This window comes from Narcine bancroftii, chromosome 6 (assembly GCF_036971445.1).
Source record: "Narcine bancroftii isolate sNarBan1 chromosome 6, sNarBan1.hap1, whole genome shotgun sequence".
Classification (NCBI taxonomy): Eukaryota; Metazoa; Chordata; class Chondrichthyes; order Torpediniformes; family Narcinidae; genus Narcine; species Narcine bancroftii.
The window spans coordinates 208,370,754-208,396,482 of record NC_091474.1 but is presented as its reverse complement, the minus strand read 5'-3'; the positions used below and the strand labels follow the sequence as shown (position 1 = coordinate 208,396,482).

At 44.9% G+C, this 25,729-nt stretch overlaps 1 protein-coding gene across 3 annotated transcripts in view; it reads right to left on the bottom strand.

The window, feature by feature from the left end:
* Positions 1-1,099: 1,099 nt before the first annotated feature.
* The window catches only part of akirin2 (akirin 2), a 32,766-nt gene continuing 8,136 nt past the window's right edge, over positions 1,100-25,729 (bottom strand). Inside the window, exons 2-6 of one of the 3 annotated variants that reach the window (XR_011340712.1) lie at positions 21,333-21,476; positions 15,233-15,385; positions 5,302-5,373; positions 2,560-2,735; positions 1,100-2,446 (exon numbers count right to left, since the gene is read on the bottom strand). Coding sequence is in view for 2 of the 3 variants with exons in the window: in XM_069887361.1 (XP_069743462.1) it covers positions 2,436-2,446; positions 5,302-5,373; positions 15,233-15,385; positions 21,333-21,476 (380 nt within the window). In the remaining variant the exon portion in view is untranslated. The remainder of the gene's footprint in view (positions 2,447-2,559; positions 2,736-5,301; positions 5,374-15,232; positions 15,386-21,332; positions 21,477-25,729) is intronic. The other 2 variants (XM_069887361.1, XM_069887362.1) reach the window with 2 other exon arrangements.

Here is a 25,729-nt window from a genome sequence, read left to right as displayed (position 1 = left end):
TAAGGATGTATTTCCATTCTATTGCAGTGAAGAGCAGGAATTGGGAAGATTCTACATTTCCCAAAAATGTTAAAGCACAAATTATGGTTAGAGAAGGTAAATTGGGCAAATCAACAGGAAACCCTTTCAAACAAAGGAAACGCAACATGCACTGCTAAATAACAAATGAACTAGAAGACGGCTTTATTTCCCCCATGCAAAAAAACTTCAAACACTTTCTGCACAAGTCTTCACAAACAAGTTTTGATCAGATTAAAGGCAGCTTCAACCAAGTCAGACAATTGAAATGCAAGTGGCTTGTCACCATTTTTGCAGCACGTTTGCCAAATCAAAGCACAAATTTAAATTAATTATACCAAGCAAAATATTTTCAGCACATTCTGATGGAAATTTGAAAATTATGGAGTGTAAAATAATAAATTCCAGAGGTGCTTGACTTTGCTTTAATAGGAACTGGAGCAGACCTGGTCTCTTGCTTTGCTGCAACTACATGACCATGGTCCATTAAATTTCAGTAAAGAAAATAAATCTGGCCTCATCTGCTCAGGAGGAATGGTTAAAGATTTTGACAGTTAATGTACAGGTTCGTTATGTGTATACGTATTGTGTCACAAATCTATTCAGCAGCACTTTGTTCGTCAAAAGCAGTGCACCAGTGAGATTTTTTTTAAAAATCGCTTCAGCCATTTGACTAATAGGTAGCATTTTTTCTGTTCTAGTCTCCCAAGTATTGGACTGAACAAAGCACATTCTCTAATCTCAAACAAGGAAGCTGGATTTTGGGTATTTTTGCAAGTTTGCAACATGCAACCATTAGGCAAGGAATGAACACCCCCTCCCTTTATTTGACATCTAATATTAGCCAAGTTAAATCGCCAAAGTAGAATTAACTGAAATAAATTTATTAATAACTTCACCAGTTAATATTGCAAATATTTACCCCAATGGATTAGTACTGTACAAACTATTAATCTTGAACATTTGGCACAAGTCAAATGCTTCTAGGTATTGAAAATGTACATTTAAATCAATCAGAGGTAATATTTTAAACTATATTCCAGTCATTTATGTTCTTCAAATAATTCAAAACAGTACTCCCTTAAAATCTGGATGTAAACTTTTATTCTCAACTAAATTTCATTACACTACAAAGAACAGTAAAATAATGGTACATCAAAATGCAGAAATAAACTTTGAAAGACAGCTAGAATAAATAAAATTTACTATTTTAATCATTTACTATGAAGCTTCAGTTACCTCTTCCTATCCTCTTCCTCAGAACAAACTCCCTTCTGAACCCTTCATTTGATAGGTGACCACAGCTACATGCAGGCAATTCCAACAGGGAGATCATTAACCACATTATCCAAATTTCAAATCAGGTTTTGCCTGCAGAAATGTTGTGCACAATGAGCCTTTACAAATATCAATCCTCCAGTCATCTTAATCTCAGCCATGCAGTAACAAAAGACATTGCTATCAGGTATTGCATCTTCACAGCTGCTCTCAGTATTCTTGGACCTTTGTAGTTTAATGGTTAATTGGACCGAGTTTCTTGCACATAAGAAAAAACTGACATTCCCACAGTATATTAGAAATCAAGAATCTTGCATTAAGTCAAAATATTTATCAATTAAAAAACTTAGATTTTGCAAAACCACATCCTGACTTAACGCGTCTAATATTAGGAGGTAAATATCCAAAGTAGAAACAACGTCAAGCTGCAGGGAGTTGTCTGCTGGATGACAAACATGTTGTTGCAAGTCTAATTCAGTTTGGATTTGTTCAGTTTGTTTGGATCAAATCATGCTTCACTAATTTGTTGAACTAGAAATGCTCAACAAAAAGAACAATACCCATTATCAGCTTGTTCAGTTGCAAATCTGATAATGAACTTTGTATTGGGTCAGTAGGAACTGGTTTACCAATAAGTAAAACCTCCATTAAACCATCTTAAGAAAATAACACTTGAACAAGGAATAGGAATTTTTAAAACTGATGGTTGCCCTCATATTTTGGTAGCTAGAAGCCAAATTTTACAAATCAAGGCTCATTACTAAAATTGTACAAGACTGATTTTTCCCCAAAATCTGGCATTTAAAATACATGACTCTTCTGTCTGGAACACCAGCATTGCTCCTTTAATGTCATTAAAAATTAAAGAAAAAAAGCTTTTCAGATTTTAACATACAGCAAAATTTTTAACAGAGGGAGCCACTGGTAATTATAAATACAAGTTAGCAAAGGTCCAATAAAAGATGACACATCAGGGAGCACTCCAATAAACACATGCTGCAGAAAAGTGGTTGCCACTGACACAAGCTGAAGACACCCCGTGCTCATAGGTGGTTAATATGGCACTGCTACAAGTCTCAGAGAAACAGCCAATTGGCAGTGTTCAAAAGGAAAAGGGCACTCCACAGAAACATGAAAATTCAGGATACATCTGGAAATGAAAAGAAAAAAGTGTCAGCTTCAAGTTAGAGCAAGATTGTTTCAAATTTGTTTTACTGTTAAAAAAAGGCAGCCAGCCCTTTTCTCTGCAAAGAGATTGGTTACCCTTCAAAAGACAAGTCACCAAATGGTTAGATCTGCTGCAGCATTGCTTCAGTGACCTGGGTTCAATCTTGGCTGCTTGTGCAGTGTGGAGTTTGCATGTTCTCCTTTACATGGGTTTCCTTGGTGCTCTAGTTTCCACCCACATCCCAAAGAAGGGGTGTTATGTTAAATGGCTCCTGCAAAATCACAAATGTACATGACAGGAGAATTGAGGAAGCAGCAAGATAGACATGCAAGGCACCATAGATTACTGCAAAACAAATGGGGGATTGGAACCAAGGGAAAGGTTTCCACAGCCTGGAGTCAGTGAGAGAATTAATTTGGGAAAAAATGGAGGTCATTTATTTGAGAGTGTCCATTTTGATAGATCAGACACTAGTAAGCAAGGTATGGCAAAGAATGCATTCATACATCCCCAAATAAAACTGTAACCCCCTTCATGTACAATAAAAATGAACTAGTGACATGCAAACCCATTTTGTTCTGGCTGAGCATGTGGTCACATAATATTGATTTGACAAATGAAATGGTTTTATTGGCAAACAAACATTAAAAATAATGGGGAAAGGGTCAAAAAAAAGCTCACGTTGAGCTTGAGGTGAACAAAAAATCTGCAGATGAAGAATACTAGACTGGTCATGAAGCATTCATAGGAAACAAAAGGCAGTCAACGTTTCAGGCCTAAGCCCCTCATCAGCAATGCTGAAAATCTCCCAAAAACAAAAAGGTGGGGGGGGGGGGGCGCGAAAGCAGAGGAGGACATTTTATCATGCAAGAGGCAACAGCTAGATTCAGTGGGTAAAAAGATGAGGTGTCAAGGGAGAGAGGGCAGAGGGCCAAGTAGGTTAGCGTTCTGATAGAAGGGAAGCTGGAGGAGATAAAGGCAAAAGAAAGAAACCAGGAAGGGGGTGAATGAAAATTGGACCAGTTGATATTAGGCCCTTTCATGCAGTCAAAAAGACCGACTGTAAAGGCAGAGATTCTCTGCCTTTATGCCAGGAGACTTACCTTCATGAATGCACCCTGCCGACTCCAAGGCACCGACTGCAATCCCTCTCAGGGGTGGGGAGGTGTGGGAGGGTCAGCGATAGAGCACTGTGCTCTGCTGCCTGGCATGAATGTAATGCCGCTGTAAGTGGCTGTCTGGGGATGGGCTGATGACATCGCAGTGATATTATCTGCCCACAGCCCATCTCACTCATCCCTCTCCCTCCACGATCCCCTAAGAGCAGGGGCACTGCCGGCGGAGGCCAGCTGCCCCAGCACCTCACCAGGCTGCTTGTCAACACCAGTGTCAAAGTAATGACTGTCTACCCTACTCATGATCCCCCAAGCAGCTGGAACTGTTCTGGGAAACACAGCAGTTCCAGCTGCTTGGGGGAATTATGGGTAACAAAGTCAGCCATTGCTCAGCATGTATGGTGTCATGGAACCAGTAGCCATGCCTCCTGAAACCTGTATCAACACCCCAGCTGCCTACAGGCTGAAAGGGGACATTGGAGCAGGCTTTTGTGGAACTGCGTGTAAAGGCAAGAAACACCTTTTCATTCGGCTTTTAAGCTGGCCTCCATGCTGAGGCAGTCTATGAAAAGGCCTACTGATGTTGTCTGGTTGAAGAGTGCAAAGACATAATAAGGTGTTCTCCAATTTCAAGATGACCGCAATTTAGCAATGCTTGTGGACATTGACAGACATGTCAGTGTGGCAATGGGGTGTGAAATAAAGTGGCTGGCCACTGGCATAGAGCGAATGTGCTCAACAAATCAATCTCAGGTTTGTGCCCAGCCTCCTAATGATGCCACATCAGGAGCACCAGATGAGGAAAATGATCCCTACAGATTCACAGTCCTTTCAAGTACCCTGAATAAGGGAAAAGGTGCAAGTGTAACACTTCTTGCAGTCACAGGGTTAGGCACCATGAGGGCAATTGGTACCTACCCGTCCAAGACATCGGAGACATCCTACCCTTCAAAAATATATGGCCTCCCCTCTACTGCCATTAACTAATCCCTCATCTACATTGCCCTTACACCTGCTCTGCCCACGCCACACCCACACTGCAATAAGGACAGGGTTCCCCTTGTCCTCAGTTTGCTCCGCAACAGCCTTCACAGTCAAAATACTACTCTTCACAATTTCCGTCACCTACAATGGGATCCCACCAGGCAAATCTTCCCATTCCCGCTTTCCATAATCTCCTTTGTCCACTCATCCCCTCCCACCAATCACCCCCTTGGTTATCTGCTGAATTTCTCCAGCAGGTTTGGTTTTATTTAGCCTCTACTCATCTTGCAATCTTGAATTGCGCAACTGATAATAACTGGAGGCTCATTTGTTGGTCCACGATACAAAGCTAATGTAGCCACAGTTAAGATTAGAAATCATAGTTTTTTGCATTTCTAGTGAAATGTTTACAATATGCTGAAACAAATCAAGTTAGTGTCCCCTCCGCACCCCCTTTACTGACAAAAGGAAATTTTCTGTGAAGACAGTTCCCGATGGCAAAACAAACCATGGCATGCCCACGATAGTGTATCAGGTGGTGGAATGGTGATCGAGTTTAAAAGCCCTGCGTTTCAGAAGTTTTCTCAAGGAAAGTCAGCTCCTTAAATCACACAAGGCAACTGGGTATTGAATTGGAGGATCTTGTCCTCTCAGCCATGGGTATGCCACCATCAGCTAAAATGTGAATCCAAGGATTAAAATGGAGAATTATTTTTAAAAAGCATAGTATATACTTACAGCTCGCAGGTTGTTCGCCATATCGTCGCATAATCTGATCGTGCGTGAACTTCACGAAAGTATCATATTGTTCTGAAAGAGAAACATTCACATCAAGTCATCATTATTGTCAATATAGTGTGATGGAACTTCTTCCATTCCATCCCACGTTCAAACAGCACCTTGCCATCTATGCAGTCATAGAAATTAAGTCCAATATATAAAGGTTTGTTTTGCCTCCATAACTAGCAAATAGCAAGTGTGACTGATTGGAAGTGAAGGCAAGCACGATAGTTTTTGGTTTCTCCTTAGGCTCGGAAAAGGAGACCACAAAATCATGCCCGGCAATTTCCAAAAATCCTTTTCGTGGTCCTCAGGACTGTTTAAAAAAAAGCTAGCAAATACATTTCTCAACACTATCCCCTTCACCAGTCTCACACAAAAAAAACCTACCAGCTGCCCCCTCCCCCAACCCACCCTTCCATATACTCCAGCATCTTCGATCACTCATATCCCCAAAATGACAACCCAACCAGAGGAAACAAAATAGTTACATGCCAAGAATACTGCATTCTGCATTTAACTAGTACTTTGAATGTTTGCTTAATTCCCACAAATCTTCGGTGAGCACAGGGAATAGATGCATTATACTGCCTCAGGTTATGTATTCTCATCGATCAGATGTATGCCTCGGTGCCACTGACCGCTAGGGCGGTGCCACTGACCGCTAGGGCGGTGCCACTGACCGCTAGGGCGGTGCCACTGACCGCTAGGGCGGTGCCACTGACCGCTAGGGCGGTGCCACTGACCGCTAGGGCGGTGCCACTGACCGCTAGGGCGGTGCCACTGACCGCTAGGGCGGTGCCACTGACCGCTAGGGCGGTGCCACTGACCGCTAGGGCGGTGCCACTGACCGCTAGGGCGGTGCCACTGACCGCTAGGGCGGTGCCACTGACCGCTAGGGCGGTGCCACTGACCGCTAGGGCGGTGCCACTGACCGCTAGGGCGGTGCCACTGACCGCTAGGGCGGTGCCACTGACCGCTAGGGCGGTGCCACTGACCGCTAGGGCGGTGCCACTGACCGCTAGGGCGGTGCCACTGACCGCTAGGGCGGTGCCACTGACCGCTAGGGCGGTGCCACTGACCGCTAGGGCGGTGCCACTGACCGCTAGGGCGGTGCCACTGACCGCTAGGGCGGTGCCACTGACCGCTAGGGCGGTGCCACTGACCGCTAGGGCGGTGCCACTGACCGCTAGGGCGGTGCCACTGACCGCTAGGGCGGTGCCACTGACCGCTAGGGCGGTGCCACTGACCGCTAGGGCGGTGCCACTGACCGCTAGGGCGGTGCCACTGACCGCTAGGGCGGTGCCACTGACCGCTAGGGCGGTGCCACTGACCGCTAGGGCGGTGCCACTGACCGCTAGGGCGGTGCCACTGACCGCTAGGGCGGTGCCACTGACCGCTAGGGCGGTGCCACTGACCGCTAGGGCGGTGCCACTGACCGCTAGGGCGGTGCCACTGACCGCTAGGGCGGTGCCACTGACCGCTAGGGCGGTGCCACTGACCGCTAGGGCGGTGCCACTGACCGCTAGGGCGGTGCCACTGACCGCTAGGGCGGTGCCACTGACCGCTAGGGCGGTGCCACTGACCGCTAGGGCGGTGCCACTGACCGCTAGGGCGGTGCCACTGACCGCTAGGGCGGTGCCACTGACCGCTAGGGCGGTGCCACTGACCGCTAGGGCGGTGCCACTGACCGCTAGGGCGGTGCCACTGACCGCTAGGGCGGTGCCACTGACCGCTAGGGCGGTGCCACTGACCGCTAGGGCGGTGCCACTGACCGCTAGGGCGGTGCCACTGACCGCTAGGGCGGTGCCACTGACCGCTAGGGCGGTGCCACTGACCGCTAGGGCGGTGCCACTGACCGCTAGGGCGGTGCCACTGACCGCTAGGGCGGTGCCACTGACCGCTAGGGCGGTGCCACTGACCGCTAGGGCGGTGCCACTGACCGCTAGGGCGGTGCCACTGACCGCTAGGGCGGTGCCACTGACCGCTAGGGCGGTGCCACTGACCGCTAGGGCGGTGCCACTGACCGCTAGGGCGGTGCCACTGACCGCTAGGGCGGTGCCACTGACCGCTAGGGCGGTGCCACTGACCGCTAGGGCGGTGCCACTGACCGCTAGGGCGGTGCCACTGACCGCTAGGGCGGTGCCACTGACCGCTAGGGCGGTGCCACTGACCGCTAGGGCGGTGCCACTGACCGCTAGGGCGGTGCCACTGACCGCTAGGGCGGTGCCACTGACCGCTAGGGCGGTGCCACTGACCGCTAGGGCGGTGCCACTGACCGCTAGGGCGGTGCCACTGACCGCTAGGGCGGTGCCACTGACCGCTAGGGCGGTGCCACTGACCGCTAGGGCGGTGCCACTGACCGCTAGGGCGGTGCCACTGACCGCTAGGGCGGTGCCACTGACCGCTAGGGCGGTGCCACTGACCGCTAGGGCGGTGCCACTGACCGCTAGGGCGGTGCCACTGACCGCTAGGGCGGTGCCACTGACCGCTAGGGCGGTGCCACTGACCGCTAGGGCGGTGCCACTGACCGCTAGGGCGGTGCCACTGACCGCTAGGGCGGTGCCACTGACCGCTAGGGCGGTGCCACTGACCGCTAGGGCGGTGCCACTGACCGCTAGGGCGGTGCCACTGACCGCTAGGGCGGTGCCACTGACCGCTAGGGCGGTGCCACTGACCGCTAGGGCGGTGCCACTGACCGCTAGGGCGGTGCCACTGACCGCTAGGGCGGTGCCACTGACCGCTAGGGCGGTGCCACTGACCGCTAGGGCGGTGCCACTGACCGCTAGGGCGGTGCCACTGACCGCTAGGGCGGTGCCACTGACCGCTAGGGCGGTGCCACTGACCGCTAGGGCGGTGCCACTGACCGCTAGGGCGGTGCCACTGACCGCTAGGGCGGTGCCACTGACCGCTAGGGCGGTGCCACTGACCGCTAGGGCGGTGCCACTGACCGCTAGGGCGGTGCCACTGACCGCTAGGGCGGTGCCACTGACCGCTAGGGCGGTGCCACTGACCGCTAGGGCGGTGCCACTGACCGCTAGGGCGGTGCCACTGACCGCTAGGGCGGTGCCACTGACCGCTAGGGCGGTGCCACTGACCGCTAGGGCGGTGCCACTGACCGCTAGGGCGGTGCCACTGACCGCTAGGGCGGTGCCACTGACCGCTAGGGCGGTGCCACTGACCGCTAGGGCGGTGCCACTGACCGCTAGGGCGGTGCCACTGACCGCTAGGGCGGTGCCACTGACCGCTAGGGCGGTGCCACTGACCGCTAGGGCGGTGCCACTGACCGCTAGGGCGGTGCCACTGACCGCTAGGGCGGTGCCACTGACCGCTAGGGCGGTGCCACTGACCGCTAGGGCGGTGCCACTGACCGCTAGGGCGGTGCCACTGACCGCTAGGGCGGTGCCACTGACCGCTAGGGCGGTGCCACTGACCGCTAGGGCGGTGCCACTGACCGCTAGGGCGGTGCCACTGACCGCTAGGGCGGTGCCAGCAATGACAGACAAAATGCATTCCTGGCCTTAGCAAAGTCCTGATTAAGAAGGGTGCTTGAGTGTCAAGATCTTCATTGGCACAACAGCAGTGGAGAGGGCCAAGAGCTCCAGTTTCTGGGGAATCCGCATAGGTATGTTCTCCTAGAGCCAGTTAAGTCAACAGTGAAAGTAAAAGAAGGCAGCAAAGAATCCCCATCATCCACTCATGATTACTGTCTTACTGTTGCCTTTAGGCAAAAAGGTACAAAAGCTTCAATTTAGCACCTCCAGATTGAAGGAGTTTTTACCCCTCTTGTGCAGGTTTTTAACCCCTCCCTCGCTCTTCAATCTCGCCATAAAATACTCCAGTACCACCAAAAGATGTGTGCCTGACTGAAGCTTTTGTTTTTGCACTAACTGCGCTGAACATTTATATTAATCACATGGCTCATTATGGAACTTAATTGACACTATTGGTGCATTTACATTCCTGTGTGGCTGCAGCAAGACAGAATTTGGTGCATTTGTACAGTTTATTATTATTCTTCGCAATGTACGTAGAATCGCCAACGTGAGATCCCAACCGTGCATGCACAGCCAATACATCCGTTGACTTGCAAGGAGCAGCACGTGTTTTTAGCGTGGGAGCAAAAGTGCTGAATCAGTGGGGTGTGGGGGGGGGGGGGAAAAATCACAGTAGAGCGATCACAAAAAAAGCCCCAACTTAGTGGGCCTGCAGGAGCAGAGCCCTGAGGGAGATCACAAGAGTGCAATCCACAAAATGGAATCAAACCCCCGAATGAGCTCACCGGAGGAGGGTAGCAGTAAAAAATCCGGGACAACCAGCAGGAGGCTCCTGGGTCCTGATGAGGGGCTGGGGCAAAGGCAGGGCAGCAAGAACCCGAGGAGGAAGGCCTCCAAGAGGCACCATGGCACTTCGTTAGCACCAAAAATCCAGCGGGCCTGCTGGGGTACAGTGTCCCAGCTGAGGAGCAGCAAGGCCAATCTACCTCCATTGGGGGTGGGATCAGGCAGCAGTGGCCTACCTTTGCTGAAGGTGGGGTCCAAGTCTGGCTGCACCAATCTGGCTTCGTGGAAGTCGGGGGTCTCAAAAAGCAAGCAGTGCTGCAGCACAAGACAATTGGACCTCAGTCTATCGAGTGGCAGCGAGGGAGAGTACCCCGCACAAGAGCAGGTAGGATCTGTGTCAAACTTAACACGTCGTGTAGTGAAGCTGCTCACTCAACAGGCAAGAACAACCAGAAAAAGCCCAAAGGAAGAGGTCTCTGCCCACTCAAATCGGGGCTAAAGAGCAAGGCCTGCCAGAGATCAGAGGCCTCAACCAGCAATGAAATTGTAAGTTGTCTGGACAAATTAGAGGAACTGGTGATGGCCATGGTGAGCAGGTTTTCTATGCCATCAGAGCAGGGGGAGGAGATTTATGATTATACATGGGAAGATGAAGGGCCGGTAATGGAGGCCAAGTCACCCAAATCCCCATACATTGCTCAGGCCAGTCAGGATGAGAGCCATATACCAACTATTGCTGCGAAGTTTGCTGTACCGGAGGGTATCGGCCAGCCACTAGAGGAAGATATTGCAGGGTCTATAATATGGTGTCAAATGCTTTTCAGGAGACGGTACTAGAAGAATCCATCAAGTACCCCTGCCCCGTTAACTGCCCTCTGTTGGAGGTGCCCAAAGTAAACCCTGCAACATGGGACAATTTGAAGGTCCCCACAAAGGCAAAAGACATGAAACTGCAAAGGCTACGGGGGTCACTGGTTAAAGGTATCACTCCATTTGCACAAACACACACAATTTATCGGACACTCAACAAGATGCTTTGGGGCTGTTATCCCATGCAAACCATCAACTGAATGCCTTCAAGAAGGAGCTGATGAGGCCCAACCTAAAATGCAAGATATGCTCATTTGTGCAGACCATCCATCCTATAACAAAATTTCTATTTGGTGACGATCTCAACAAACAGGTGAAAGATTTGAATAAGCAGCAGAGGGCAGCGGCTGGCATGGTCAGGGGTCTGAGAGCACAGGCAAGAGAACCTGTTAAGTTTCACCCCTATTGCAGGTACGTGGGGGAATTTAAGCGGGTTATCCGAGGTGGTTTCCCCACTCCAAGCGGCTACAGCCAACTGGCCTCTTTTAGGGCAACACCCTCTGTGGCTACAGCGGCAGCAGAATTTTGCCGCTCAAAGTGTTTCGCGGAAGTGGGCCCAGAATGCAGCAGCCCGCAGACTAGGTGGGTCAAGGAAGTGAACACTACACATTTACAGTTGAGTACTCTTGATAATTACATGGCTTTAAAGGTTTGCGGTCAATTAACGCTATTCTATGATAGATGGTGTAATATTACCACTGATGTCTCTATTTGGCAGTGAAGGGGTAGAAGATAGAATTTGATCCACAGAAATCCCCTCCGGTAAAGAGGAAGGGTCTATATACATATATGCACAGACCACAACCGACAGAGGCTGTGCATGCTGACATCATGGCATTAAAAGGAAAAACGTTATTGAACGTTGTAGCCATGAAAACATCCGCACGCAACCCAAAAGAAGTGAAAGCACTAGAGTGATACTGGATCTATCGGATCTTAACGAATGCATCTTGTACAGGCATTTTAAAATGGATAACATATTCTGTGATGCCGATGTTAGACAAGGGCTATTACATGGCTCAAAAGATTTGCAAGATGCATATTATTCGGTTGCAATCTGCCCACAGCTCAGGAAGTTCTTGAAATTTTCCTGGAAGGGAGAGCTATGGCAGTACAAAGCTTTGCCGAATGGGCAGAGCTCAGGACCCAGAACATTTAACAAGTTATTGAAGCCTGTGTTTGCCAACCTCAGGAAAGAGGGACACATGGTAACGGGTTACCTAGATGATACTCTTATCGTGGGTAGATCGTTCGAGGAGACAGAAAGGGCAGAAGCAGCCACCAAGATTATTAAACCATGTGGGGTTTCTTATACATCCTGAGAAATCAGTGTTGGTGCTTTCCAAGAGGTTAAAATTCCTCGGCTTCATTATTAATACAGAAGACATGATGAGACTTACCCTGCTAGAGGATAAAGCGACAAAAATCAGGACAGCCTGCAGAGGGCTCATGACAGAGTGTCATCCTGCCATAAGTGGCCAAGTTGATTGGGAAACTGGTGGCAGCTTTCCCAGTGGTACATGACCCACTAAATTATAGGTTCCTGGAAAGGGACAAAATATCTGCTCTTAAGGCAGCTAGGGGGCATTTTGACAGGCCCATGAGGCTAACTAGTGAGGCCAGATCCAACCTGGTATGGTGCATCGACCACATCTCACGGGCTTATGAAAGAATCAAACTCAGAAAGGTGGACCTGGAGATCAGGTCAGATGCCAGTGGCGACAGTTGGGAAGCCATGAATCTAAAGGTCTCTACTGGGGGCAGATGGATCGACATAGAGCTCAGGGAGGCCTCTAAATCAGTCATCAATTATTTGGAAATGCTAGCAGGGTTTCTAGCACTCAAGTCTTTCTGTGCAAGGGAAGCTGATATTCATGTACTGCTAAGGTTGGATAACACTTCAGCTGTGGCCTACTTCAATAATATGGGAGGTCTTAAATCTCTTTCCTGTAGCAAGTTAACCATTGAGACTTGTCACTGGTGCATTCAGAGGAGCATTTGGGTTACTGCCACCAACCTGGCAGGTCAGATCTACAGGCAGACCTGATGTCCAGGAAATCCAATGATAGCACTGAGTGGACTCTGGGTAAGAAATATTTTTTAAACGGCTATCGGACACCTTTGGCATTTTGAAGATAGATTTGTTCACATCCAGGCTTAATGCCCATGTTCCAAGGTTCGTGTCCTGGCTGCCGGATCCCCAAGCAGAGTTCATTGACGCCTTTACCCAAGACTGGTCAAAGTTTAACTTTTATGTATTTCCCCCGTTCGCCTTCGTGGCAACGTGCCTGAATAAGACACAGGAAGACTGCCTCGGGATTGCTGGTTGTGTCTAATTGGCCTTCCCAATGATAGCTCCACGTATTCCTTAGGCTTATGGTGGGGACTCTATTGATATTCACAAAAAGCAGGGGTCTCGGCCATTGTCTCACTTAAATCTGTTAGGTTGCAGGATCGGAGAGCAAGGATTAACATAAAAGCTCTACAGCCTTGAACTCTGGACATCCTGCGGACGTCTTGGAGAAAGTCTACTCAGAAACAGTATGCCTCCCATGTGAGGAAATGGAAAAGCACTGTGCCCAAGTCGGGCTGAATGAACAGTCAGCCTCTATCGGAGGCACACTGAGTTTTCTAACGGATATATTTCATTTGCAGGGAGCCAGCTACAGAGCGGTGAATACAGCAAAGAGTGTGTTGGCTGCTTTCTTGACACTCCAGGACTCTGAGCATGAGATGATGAACCAACCCCTGATCAAAAGATTTATAAAAGGAGTGTTCCACTTGCGTCCTCCGGTACACCAGTTTTGGATGTAAAGATTGTTTTGGACTATCTAAGGCAACTGTCACCAACTTCCATTTTGGCTTTACGTAGCTTGTCCCATAAGCTGATAATGCTGGTGGCCTTGACATCAGCCCAGAGGGTACAAACTTTGTCTCACAGTCATATGGACCATATCTGTTGGAAGGAGGACAGTGTAAGCATTCAAGTTAGACATTTTGAAACATAACAGGCAAGGGAGAATTGGGCAGAATTTTCATTGTATGCATATGGGAAAGATGAAAGATTATGTTGGATTGTTTAAAAAGATGTTGTATGTGCAAAACATATTAGACTAAATGAGAAATACCTGTTTATATGTTATTAAAAAAACTGCATCAGTTGGCCAGATGGCTGCGGGAGGTCATGAGAGTGGCTGGAGTGGATATTTCTCAGTGATCTCGGTAGCCAATAGGGACTAGGTCCCTATATGGGATATCCTTTGCCAGGCAGGATGGAGCAATGAGAGAACGTTTAATAAGTTCTATGATAAACCTTTAAACTCAAAGAGGCTGTTTCACTGCTTCCATTCTACAAGCAGCAGATTGAACAAGGCCGGGGGAAGGGGACACATTGAACTGATTATGGTCTGTCGGACAACTTGTAGGGGATAAGCCACTGAGCTACAAACTCTCACGTTGGTGAACTCACGTACATTGCGAAGAATAATTAAGAGTTAAATGAGCACTTAACTGTGCAAAGTTTGATTATTATTCAATAAATGGGAGTTGGTGAGTCAAGGTGCCCACCTCTCCCTTCCCCTCTTTTTCTTGTTTATGGATAAAGATGTTTCGGTTGCAATAAACATGTTCAGTCACAGGTTCGTGTAATTTAGCTCATTTAAGTTCAGTGGCTTGGACTGTAAAGGAATGGCTGCGCATGCGCAGATGGGACCTCACGTTGACTCACCAACTCCCATTGCTCGAATAATAATCAAATTTCACACAGGTAAGTGCTCATTTAGTTCTTCATTAGACACACAAAATGTTACAAGTTTAGAACCAAATAAATCTGATGCAGCAAAGAATCATTTAGCATCTACTCAACTCAGGTTAAGAGTATCACAACTATTAATTTAAAGCCACAGCAGAATCAGATTATCACATTTAAACTTCAAAGTGAAACAAAATGCCACTATTAAAACTTAGAAACTATTAAAACAGTTCCAAATTATAGTAATGCAAATTAAAACTATAATTACTCCAGACCACTGCCTTAATCTTTACCTCAATGCATTTTAAATATCTGACTTGTGCAAGACCAGCTAGTATTTTCCTTGCTATTGGTGATAGTGCAATGTATTTTGCAATATTTCACACCAAATGGGACCCAACGTAATAAAAGCCATTTCACTGCTATTTGCAGCAGGCCCCGTGTTACTATTGGAAGAGGGTGAGCAGTTTCTGCACAAAAAAAGGTTTAAAACGGTTGCTCAATTTCGCCAAAAAATCTCCAACGTTCAAATTTCCATCTGGCCAAGCTGTTCTCAGAAATTTAGATATTCCTTAGCACTATGAATGCAGGTCAGGAGTGGCCAACCTTTTAATTTAGACAGACAGCAACAGGCCATTTCAGCCCATGAGTATGTACCAGGGGTGTAGGTCAATTGGGCAGAAATAGCCTGTTACCATGCTGTCTGTCCAAAAATTAAAATGTTGGCCACCCCGGAGTAGTATTCAATCAGTAAACCATTATGTCATCTCTGCCAAAAGGACACAAAGAAATAAAACAAACTGCTGGTGGAACTCAGTGGGTCAGGCTGTATTCATGAGGGAAATGGATTGTCAACATTGCTTCAGGACAATGAAAACTACAGCTTTAATCATCTCTGGCTTCAATTCTGCTTTCAACCTAAAACTTTAGGTCAATTTTAAGATTCTATCCTACAGAATTTTTAGATCCACACATCAGAATGTACCTGCCAGCTTTGTATCCAGTATTTCTTCATATTCTTCACGGATTTTCTCCTCTCTCTCTTTAATCAGACGTTCACAAATTATTCCAACTTGTCTCAATGTGAACAACGGCTGGTCTTTCTTGGACTGTGGTGACAATGATCCAGTTGAAGTGCCTGTGGTTTATTAAAAATACACAAATGTACAAGAGGTAGCAAACCAGATAGGTCACTTCTCAGAATCCATTATTCTCCAATGCTCCCTATGCACTTTAATATACTGCATCTTGCATGGAAGGATACAGCATGGCCGATTGGCCGGACACAGTAGGAATAAAGGAATCCTACTCTGGTTGGCTACCAGTTACTCTACTCTAATAGCCTGAATATGTCTGGGATTGTCTGATCTTGGAAGCTAAGCAGGCATAGCACTGGTCAGTACTTGGAGGGGAGATTGCCTAGGAACACCAGGTGTTGTTGGTTTCTGTGAGGGGCGCTGGACAAAGTGGCGACTGTCTGCTTTACAGTGGACAAAAGTTAAAGAATTTCAGGCATGTTACATTCTAAATGTAGCATTATGTGGCAATAATGGACCTTTTTACCTAGTATTATGCAGGGTCAGTGTTGGGGCAGCTTCTTTTTAGGTTGTATATAAATGATTTGAACTATGGACTTGGTGGCTAAATAAGGCTGCAGAGACTTGGATAGATTCGGAGAATGGGCAGAGAGGTGGCAGATGAAATACAAAGTTGGAAAGTGCACAGTCATGCACTTTGGTAGAAGAAATGGACAGGCAGGTTTTTTTTTTTTAAATGGGGAGAAAATTCAAAATTCCAAGGTGCAAAGGGACTTGCAAAAGTCCTTTTGCAGGATACTCTAACAGTTAACCTCCAGGAGGAGTTGGTGGCAAAGGTGGTGAATGCAATGCTGGCATTCATTTCTAGCGGATTAGTGTAGAAGAGTAGGTATGTAATGTTGAAGCTATAAAGCACTGGTGAGGCCTTTCAGAGTATTGTGTACAGTTTTGGGAACCTTATTTGAGAAAAGACATCCTGGTGTTGGAGAGGGTTCAGAGGAGATTTACTAAAATGATACCAGGAATGAAAGACTTAGCACAAGAGGACTGATCATCACCTCTAGGACTGTACACGTTGGAATACAGCAGGATGAGGGACGACCTCAGAAGCATTTTGAATGCTGTAAGGCTTGGACTGGAGAAGATGTTTCCCATGGTATGGGATTCTAGGACAAGAGACCATAAATAACTTCAGGATGAAAAGGAGTCAATTTAAAACAGAAGCAGAAAATTTCTTTGGTCAAAGGGTCTCGAGTCGGTGGGACTCATTGCCACAGGTGCCCATGAAAGAGAGGTCGTTGGATGTATTTAAGGCAGAGATTGACAGGTTTTTGATTAGTTGGAGCATCAAAGGTTATGGAGAGAATGGGACTGAGTGAGAGGATGGACCCACTCATAATTAGAATGGCAGTGCATGTTCGATGGGCCAACTTCTGCTCCACTATCTTATGATAACCGACCTGTGTTCATAAGTTTAATGAGGTCTCAATGAATCAAAGAATTTTACTGCAAATTACTTTGAAGCAGTTAGTCAAATGTAGGAAAATTGGGTTACGAAAATGCAATACAAGTGGCTGAACATGCAAAGTACACAAGGATTCTATACTATTTGTCAAAAGATTGCAAATAGAACTAAAATACAATTTTATAATCATGCAGTTTATAGAAATTGTCAAAAGGAATCTTCTCTTCCAGTCTATAGTGACTATAGACTATAGGGCTAAAGTCACCTTTAGGAAATAAACATCACAACCTCCCAAAACAAATGCAGTAGAATATGTTAAACATCCAACAAAAACCTACCTTTGACATCTAATGACACTAACACCAACAGTTAGTTTTGTTGCATAAAAGCAAACCCTTCAGCCCAACTTGTCCATACTGCTCAGCCTACCTGCTAATATCATTTGCCTGCATTCAACTAATATCCCTCCAAACTATCCATATGCCCATGCATCTTTTGAATATTACAATTACACCTACTACTAGCTTGTTCAATATAGACACCACCCTGAAGGTACCCCTCAAATCCCTTTCAAATATTTCTACCCTCACTTTAAATCTAGCTTTAGACTTCCTTCCCCCTCCATCCACCCAACCAGCAACTTATTCGTTGCTCTCATGACTTTGTACACCTCTACATATCATCCTCTCTAGTTCTGGTACCACCTGGAAAACTAAATTGGATAAGCCAAGAAGATAGCAAAGGATGGGCATGTGGAAAGATTATCAGGAAATGGACTGCTATCTATGAAAAGCAGAAGTCAGGGCTGTGATAGAATAGTCACCATTTACCCAGATGAGCCCAGCAAAACAATGACCTTCCAAAACTTTTTCTCCATTAAGTGTGCAAAGACACTGGAGGGTTTTCAGTTTTGGCAACAATAGCATAGAGCTGCCTCAGAGACCCTTGGTGCTCTAGTTTCCTCCTATGTTCCAAAGACATGCAAGTTGGTAGGTCAGTTCAGCATTGCTAATTGCCCCAGACCCACAAGGACGATAGAACAAAAAAATTGATAACTTGGGAGAATAAAATATAGAATTAGGATTAGTAGAAATTGATGGCTGAAGGGCAGTGCAAAAGTTATGCATTTAGTCAATAGTTGTCGAGATGTACAAGAATCATCACCTCAGCCACTCCAACACCAGGTTTCAAACCGACAAAACACAACACCAACATTAAAGGCAGATGACACCTGGGAACACCACTATCTGCAGACTCCCTGTGAAGTCACATAAGCTCATCTTTGAAATATACTCCCATTCTGTCATCACTGCTGTCTCATACAACTTATTTTCTAATCCAGGCAACATCCTGGTAAATCTCTGCACCCTCTCCATAGCTTCCAAATCTTGCCAATAATGAGATGACCAGAACTGAATACAAGTGGTGTGGCATCACCAGAGATTGGTTAACCAAGCAGCACCTCTATTTCCTGCAGAAGCTAAGTTTATCTCCCACCCTCCATCCTCACTAAATTCTACAGAGGATGCCTTGAGAGTATCCTGTGCAACTGCATCACCACCTGGTTTGGAAGCTGTACCTCCTCGGACTGCGACCCTACAGAGGATAATGACATCAGCAGAAAAGATCAGTAAGGACACACTTCTTACCATGAAGGTCATACACAACACTTGATGCAGGCAAAATAAAAAAAATCCTTGAAGGACTCCCAAACACTCATGTAATCTGTTCTCCCTTCTGCCATCTGGTAAAAGGTACTGCAGTGCTTAGGCCCTTGCACCCAGATTGGCTAACAGCTATTTCCCTCCTCCCCAAACCTGTATCCCAGAACATTTGAGGATAGGGTACCATGGACTGTTACTGTATGTCTTAATATTTTAATGTGTTTAACTTCTATTCTAACTTATATTTATGAATACACGTTCTATGGACCTGGAGAAACACCATCTTGTCTTTACCTTGCCAGCATAGTATGATGATAAATAATTGTGAGTTGACCCTGAAGTAACTTTATCAGGAGGGGTTCAGCAGTCCAAGGTGGCTTATGCCCATTTTAAAGGGCATGAGGAGTTGGTTTTATGAACACCCATATGTAATAACCAAAACATCCTATGTGGCTTAAGAAAATGTTCTTTTTCATTATTTGCCTTGATTATTCAAATCAATTGAAAACAGATTCTGAGATGCTATTCAAGCATTAGTACATAATATGGCTCGGCTCCTCTGGCAGCACATCATGCGAGAACAGAAGTGCCATTGTACCATCTTATCCCAATGATTTACATTGGGTCTTGGAACAGCCTTAATTTCCAGATCAATCAAAAACCACTTCCAGTCTTGTAATAACTTGTCCTCCTGGCTAATCAGTCCTCCACATCCTCGTGCCCTTGACTCTCTCCCCTTGCTTCGCCTCCCCGCCCCTGCCCACCCCCCAGTCCAGCTATCTTGTCAAATTTCAAGTCCTGGAATTGACATTTGAGAACTCCACTGATCTCACTCCATCCACTTCCACACACAAATTCACAGAAATATCAATCGGTCTGATCTCTCACAACTAATCATCATCCTTTCTACATGCCCGTTTTACTCTCACAGAATCCAATTCTTTTGACATAGAAGCACAATAACCATAATATCCAACAAACCACTTACCCTTTCACACAAGTATTAAAGATTGATAAAAAACTGAAGGAGCATTAAAACAGTAATAATGTGCAAACAGGCATGTGGAAAATGTGACAAAGTAATAGTGTTTATGGATTTTTATTTTTATTTTGTAGTAAACATTGTACAAATTTTGAATCGGAATGGCAACATTTTACAACTTGATTACTTGGTAATCAAGTAAAACCAACAATTAGTAACAGAATCTTAAGTCTTTAGAATTTAATTCAACCAAGCAGATTAGTAAACCAGCCTCAAGCAGTTCATGACTCACAGGGCTACAGAACTTTATTATGAAAAGGCCTTACTGAATTTAGAAATACTGCACAGTAACAGGCCATTCCTGTCCACAAGATGATGCCATCTAAATAATCTACCAACTCCAGGTGTCTTTGGAACACTGGAGAAAGCCCATGCAAAACTACAGATTTAACCCAGGTTGCTGTAATAGGATTGCACCAATTGTGCCACCCCGCCATGCTTCAAAGAGCAACAAGGTGAGAATTATTAAATCAATTAGATTCTCCAAGGGACTGCTACCCAATTCCTCCCCTCCTACTGCCCCCTACTTCAAATTCACAAAAGGATTTCACCCCTCCCCATTCCAAAAGGATTTTGCCATTAATAGCAACAATGACAGGAAGAGTGTTTTATACATTGTGTTCCTAGATCATTTTTACCAATAGTCCCATTATTTTTCTCTACCCAATCTCTTTACCCCCGATTCTGGAAAAAAGTCCAAACATCCAGGGTTCACCATCTAAAATGATCTTGTGTTATGAACATTTCCTGGGTTAAAATAATTTGAAAGGTTCCATGTAGAATTTGCCCAAAAAGAAATCAAAAGAATTCCATCTCTGCAAGTTTCACATTTGCAAACAAAGTCTAGGAAGATAGAAATCAAGAGAGATCATACAAATTGGCCCTTCTAATTTTTTTGACTGTGTATAGGGATTAAAAAGTCTTGCATTAATATGAATTAATGCAAAGTATTTCTACATAGCATTGTGAAGTGTGACAATCCCCATTCTAGTGCAACTCTGAAGATTGTAAATATGTTCATTTCATGGGGACATCTGCAATTCAGTGTTATCAACAGCAGTGTGTGAGATTAGACATGGAGCACAGAATCTGATATCAAGGGAGCACAAAGTTGTACATTTTAGAAAGGCCCTGATTGTTTGAAACATTAATTTAATCCAAATTATTTTGGAGATACAGTATAGCCAGCATTCATTCCACAATATTTTTCCTAATCTCTTTTGGCAACCCTAGGATAGTGCAGGCTGCTTTTAAGAGAAGTTTTTTTTTAAAAAAAAGCTCCACGGAAGTTCAATCTCCAACACTATTCAGTACAACTACATTAATTATTAATTTAAGCTTTGAAAAACCCTAAATTAACAACAAAATTTTAGATCATCTTGAAATAATATCCAGGATTGTTATTTTCCCCTAGAGTACACTTGAAGTAAAACCTCACATAAAAGAAGTTTAGTGTTAAAATCCATTCTCACAGAAGAAAAACATTGCAAACAAGGATGATATTCTGCACGTTTCAACTAACTGAATGGTAATACAAACCTTATGGACATTTAATACCTTGCTATCACAATCATTTGATTAAACTGCCATTGCACTATAACTTAATTACAAAAGCTTTCCACTATCCCTATCTGCTAGTAACTGAACCAAGACATTAAGAACAATTGTATAGATATCTGTACCTCAGCATTACACAAATGGAACACATTCCAAGGGACTATACATGTTATGGCTTCATTTGGCTAAAACTGGATCCAGGCTGAACTAAGGAAGCAACATTTACACTCAATGTGTCCATTACTTTTTTTGTTGCGGATTTAAAAAAAAATCAAACACATTTTGCAAGAAATTTGATAGCCACATTAAAGATCACACACCTTGCAATGCTGGTCCATTTAAAACTGGAATTTGGGACTGCGACTCACTTGAACAATTGCCCTCTGACTGATGCAGGAAGCTTTCTAAATGTCTTCTTTTCTGAATGCGTTTGTACTCTTGTTTTATGTTGTGGAGAATTTGTTCTACAAAAAAAGACAAAAACCCTTTTAACAACAAGAACCATACAATAACCACATTTAAAAAGCAGTTAATATGTTTCACCAGCAAAAAGACTAGAAGAAAAATTAAATCAAGTTTTATTTCACTGAAGTTAAAAACATCAATAAAAATTAAACATTCAATAGATCCATCTTATTCTGGAAGAAATCAAACTGTCATTTAAGAAAAACAAGGAATATCAATGGTTGTTTCAGCACAGTTGGCACATTTTTAAAGTAAATTATATGGAGAGTGAGAGCAAGACATTTGTGAGCATTTTGAACCAGTTTTTAAAACTGCACAATCAATTCTCTTCATGTCTTACTCGAAAGCTCCTTAAAAAGCATTGGTTTGAATCAAAGCAAAATTAAGCCATGAAAACTGATTGTATCTACCTCCCCACGCCATGCCAAGAAAAATTACTCAAAACACTAACAAATTTTGTACAGCCCTTGAAATTATTTCCAAATTAATGTAATGAGAGAAAATAGAACAAGTCACTAATTTAACAGCAAATCTTACCAGAGGAAAGCAACCGGAAAGCAAAATTGTTAACTCTAGGCTTTATGGAGAAAAAAAGTGAATGGCAGAAACAAGTCATTTCAACTAGTTACAAGATTATGATCAAAAACTGTTAAAATACGGTTTAAAAAATGACTTCAATGTAAATCATGCAAACGAAGGCTCCAGAGTCAAGATCATTGGAATTTAACAGAATTAGTATGAAATTTCTGAAAGAAATCAAGTGTGACTTATTCAAAGTTACTGATGATACTTAGCAGCTGGAGGGAACCTACACAAGACTGTAGAATAATATTTTCTTTAACATGGGGCCATTTAAAAAATACAAATTCTGTAATTCCAAAATAATGCAGACACCATGTTGTGTTACAGTACTTATACATGGCTTGGTTTTTATTCTAAAAAGTTTAAATCATTTAATTTCAAACACAGCATCCAAAAGCATTTACACGAGTGAAAAGTACACATGCTGGAAGTAAAAAAAACAAATGGAGAAATTCAGGAGGTGTCGCACCATCCTTCTATGTTTTTAAACTATAATCACAGCATCTGCAGACTTTCATGTTTTACTGCAGAAGCTAGCAAACTGCAGCAACAAAGTACTGGAGGGACAACACATCAGGCAGCATCTGGAACACCAAGAACCAGGAAGATGCCTGAATAAGAGGGTGGGGCAGGGGTGCAGAGGAAGAAAAGATTGGCTGGCAGGTCATGGGTGAAAACAAGAAAGAAGTTAAGAGGTGATGGGGAAGGGACACAAGGCTGAGAAAGACACATTCTGATAGGAAGAAGGTGGGGAAGGGTGGAGGAAGGAAGGTGACCAATTCCTTGGTATTGCAGGGAATTGGAGAGGTAGTAATTCACTCAATATAGCAACCACCCAATCTGCATCACATGCATTTTATTGGATTGGACATTTACTGTAGTGAAATGCAATTAAACAACTTTTCAGATCAAAGCACACTGCTACTTTATATAATTTGAATTATGCATATTATACAATCGACAGAATCCCCCCATCACTCACATTTTATTGCAATGGTTAATTATAATCTAAGTTCATTGAAAATAAAGCAAGACAAAAAAATTTAAGGGACTCTTTAAAGCTCATTGTATTAGTTATACTAAGGAAATTATTTGACCTAATGCGACTTCTTTGACAGAGGGCCTGGACACAACCTAGACTGGTACAGTCAAATCACCTGGTTACACAACTGTTCAGTTCCCAACTCACAAACAGAAAAACATGTTTTCTATGGCTATCCATACCATATCACTCCACACACACTTGCCATAGTTCTTTCATTTCATTGAATAATTCATGATTCTTTTCATTGTCATGTAATAAAACAGATATATTATTACACGAAATTGCAGTCAAAGATTTGCCATCAGCAGAAATTTCCTGATGCCCCTTAGTCAGAGGCAAAATCTGCTTTCAGGTGGCCAGAATACCCCAACATAAAGCTGCCTAAACTACCCAAATGCGGCTGTTGGGAGGCCACCTGAAAGCAGAGAACCCTGACCCGAGGAGTACTTACCCAACACTCCTCAGGTAGGTGGATTCTCCACTTCCAAGCACTCCCAAGGTACCTGAATAACGCTTTCAGTGCTGCCACCTGAATGTCACTTCGCACACACCCACAGCCAGCTCTGGAGCTGCATACATCCAGCTATTCCACCAAAAAGCGGTTTATAGACTTCAGTCCAAACCATCAGCAACCAGAGCTCCAGATCCAAACCTCCAACACGATCTGGAAGCCTCAAGTGCCTGAGGCACCTCAGAAGCCTCTCCTGCCCTTGACACCCTCTTGCATCCCAGTTCAAATATCTGGAACCCCTTCAGCCAGTCTCAAGCAGCCCACAGCCTGGCGGAGTCCTTTTATCGCAAGTTGCCAGCAGCTTGCATGGGTCCCTCATTTCGAGCCCACTGCCTGCAAGTTCTTGTGCAGAGACCCTCACTGGTCTGCCGCTGTGGTCACCGCCCCATTGTGCCATCTCCTCTGCTTGTTTTCTGGTGCCCTGCGCTAGTCTTTTGCTTCCCCTCAGGGTCTGCAACCCCTCAAGACCACTGCTACCACAGGTGCCACCATCTTGGGCCCAGACACCACCGTCGTGAGTTTTTAAAAACACCATCTGATCCTTTTACAGGTCATTTAAAGCTGAACTGAGCAGTTGGTAGTACAGGTACACGATCCTTTATCCTTGGGGGAAAGTGTGTTCCGAATTTCGGAAAGCCCACCCGAATTGTGCTGCAGTATCCACCCCGACCCGGTCCCCTGGCCACCCTGCACCCACTTGCCGAATTTTGGAGCTTTCCAGATTTTAGGTGTCCGGATAAAGGATTGTGTACCTGTAGTAGTGGGAAGTGGAACCCTGTGAAGTGCTGTGTGTCTACTCCCCATTCTCCTTGGGACTACACCAGCAGTTCTGTCAACTGCCATTTTTTTAAACTAATGTAATATTTATCCAGTCATTAATGAATACCTGAAAAACCATTTTAAAGCACAGGAACCACAAACAAAGCCCGTGGAATCACAAGAGAGCAAACCTGTGGCCGTTAACCTCTCTCCAATGGGGAGAGCTGGAGGAACACGCTGAGCAGTTTAAAAAGCCCAGCACACTGGTTTTGAAGAGGTTAGTCAGTGGATTGGACTGCAAGCAGTCAGACAGTCGGTCTGACTATGCATGCTCACCCGATAGCTTCAGCAAGACACATGCCGAGTTGTTTTGTTCATAGGTGCTAGCACTGCTGTCTGGAGCTATAGGTCAGTGTAGTCACCCAGTAGTTTCAGTTGCACTTAAACAATTACAGCATATGACGAATTGAAAAAGGATTAAAAAACCTTATACTATACTACAAATTCTAACCCCTTCTCTTCGGAAGTTATCTGGTAAGTACATATAATTTCACTATCTTTCTTTGGCTTGGCTTCGCGGACGAAGATTTATGGAGGGGGTAAATGTCCACGTCAGCTGCAGGCTCGATTGTGGCTGACAAGTCCGATGCGGGACAGGCAGACACAGTTGCAGCGGTTGCAGGGGAAAATTGGTTGGTTGGGGTTGGGTGTTGGGGTTTTCCTCCTTTGATACCATTAAAAGAAACCACAGACTCAAAGCAAGATCCAAGTGATCTTATAAATTGCAAAAATTATTGATAAAAGAACCCCATAAACTTAGAAAATTTAAATCCATTACAGTAGAAGAGCATCTGATTTTTTTTTTAAACCCCAAAGTTAGGCATGCCATCATAAACAGATAGTCATTGGTGTTCTATATTCTGCTACTGACCCAGACAGACTGTGGTCTTTCTGTCAGGAAGTCCAGGATCCAGTTACAGCAGTGGCTCTCAACCTTTGTCTTTCCACTCACATACCACTTTAAGCAATCCCTATGCCATAGGTGCTTTGTAATTAGAAAGGGATTACTTAAGGTGGTATGCGAGTGGGGGGGAAAGGTTGAGAGCCAAGGCTCTAGACCCAATTGTTACTGAAACATTTTGCTTGAGAAAAGTTGTCATTAGCTCATTTCCTTTGGAGTTATGAAACCGTGCACATAATGAGTCAATTAGGTATGATCAAAACAGTGGGTTAGCCTCACATCAGTGGGAAGATTTTGGAGCAGTGTCAAGGACGAGGATACAACGTACTTGGAGGCATACAACAGATAGGCTAAAGCCAGCATTGGTTTCCTCAAGGGAAAATCTTGCTTTACA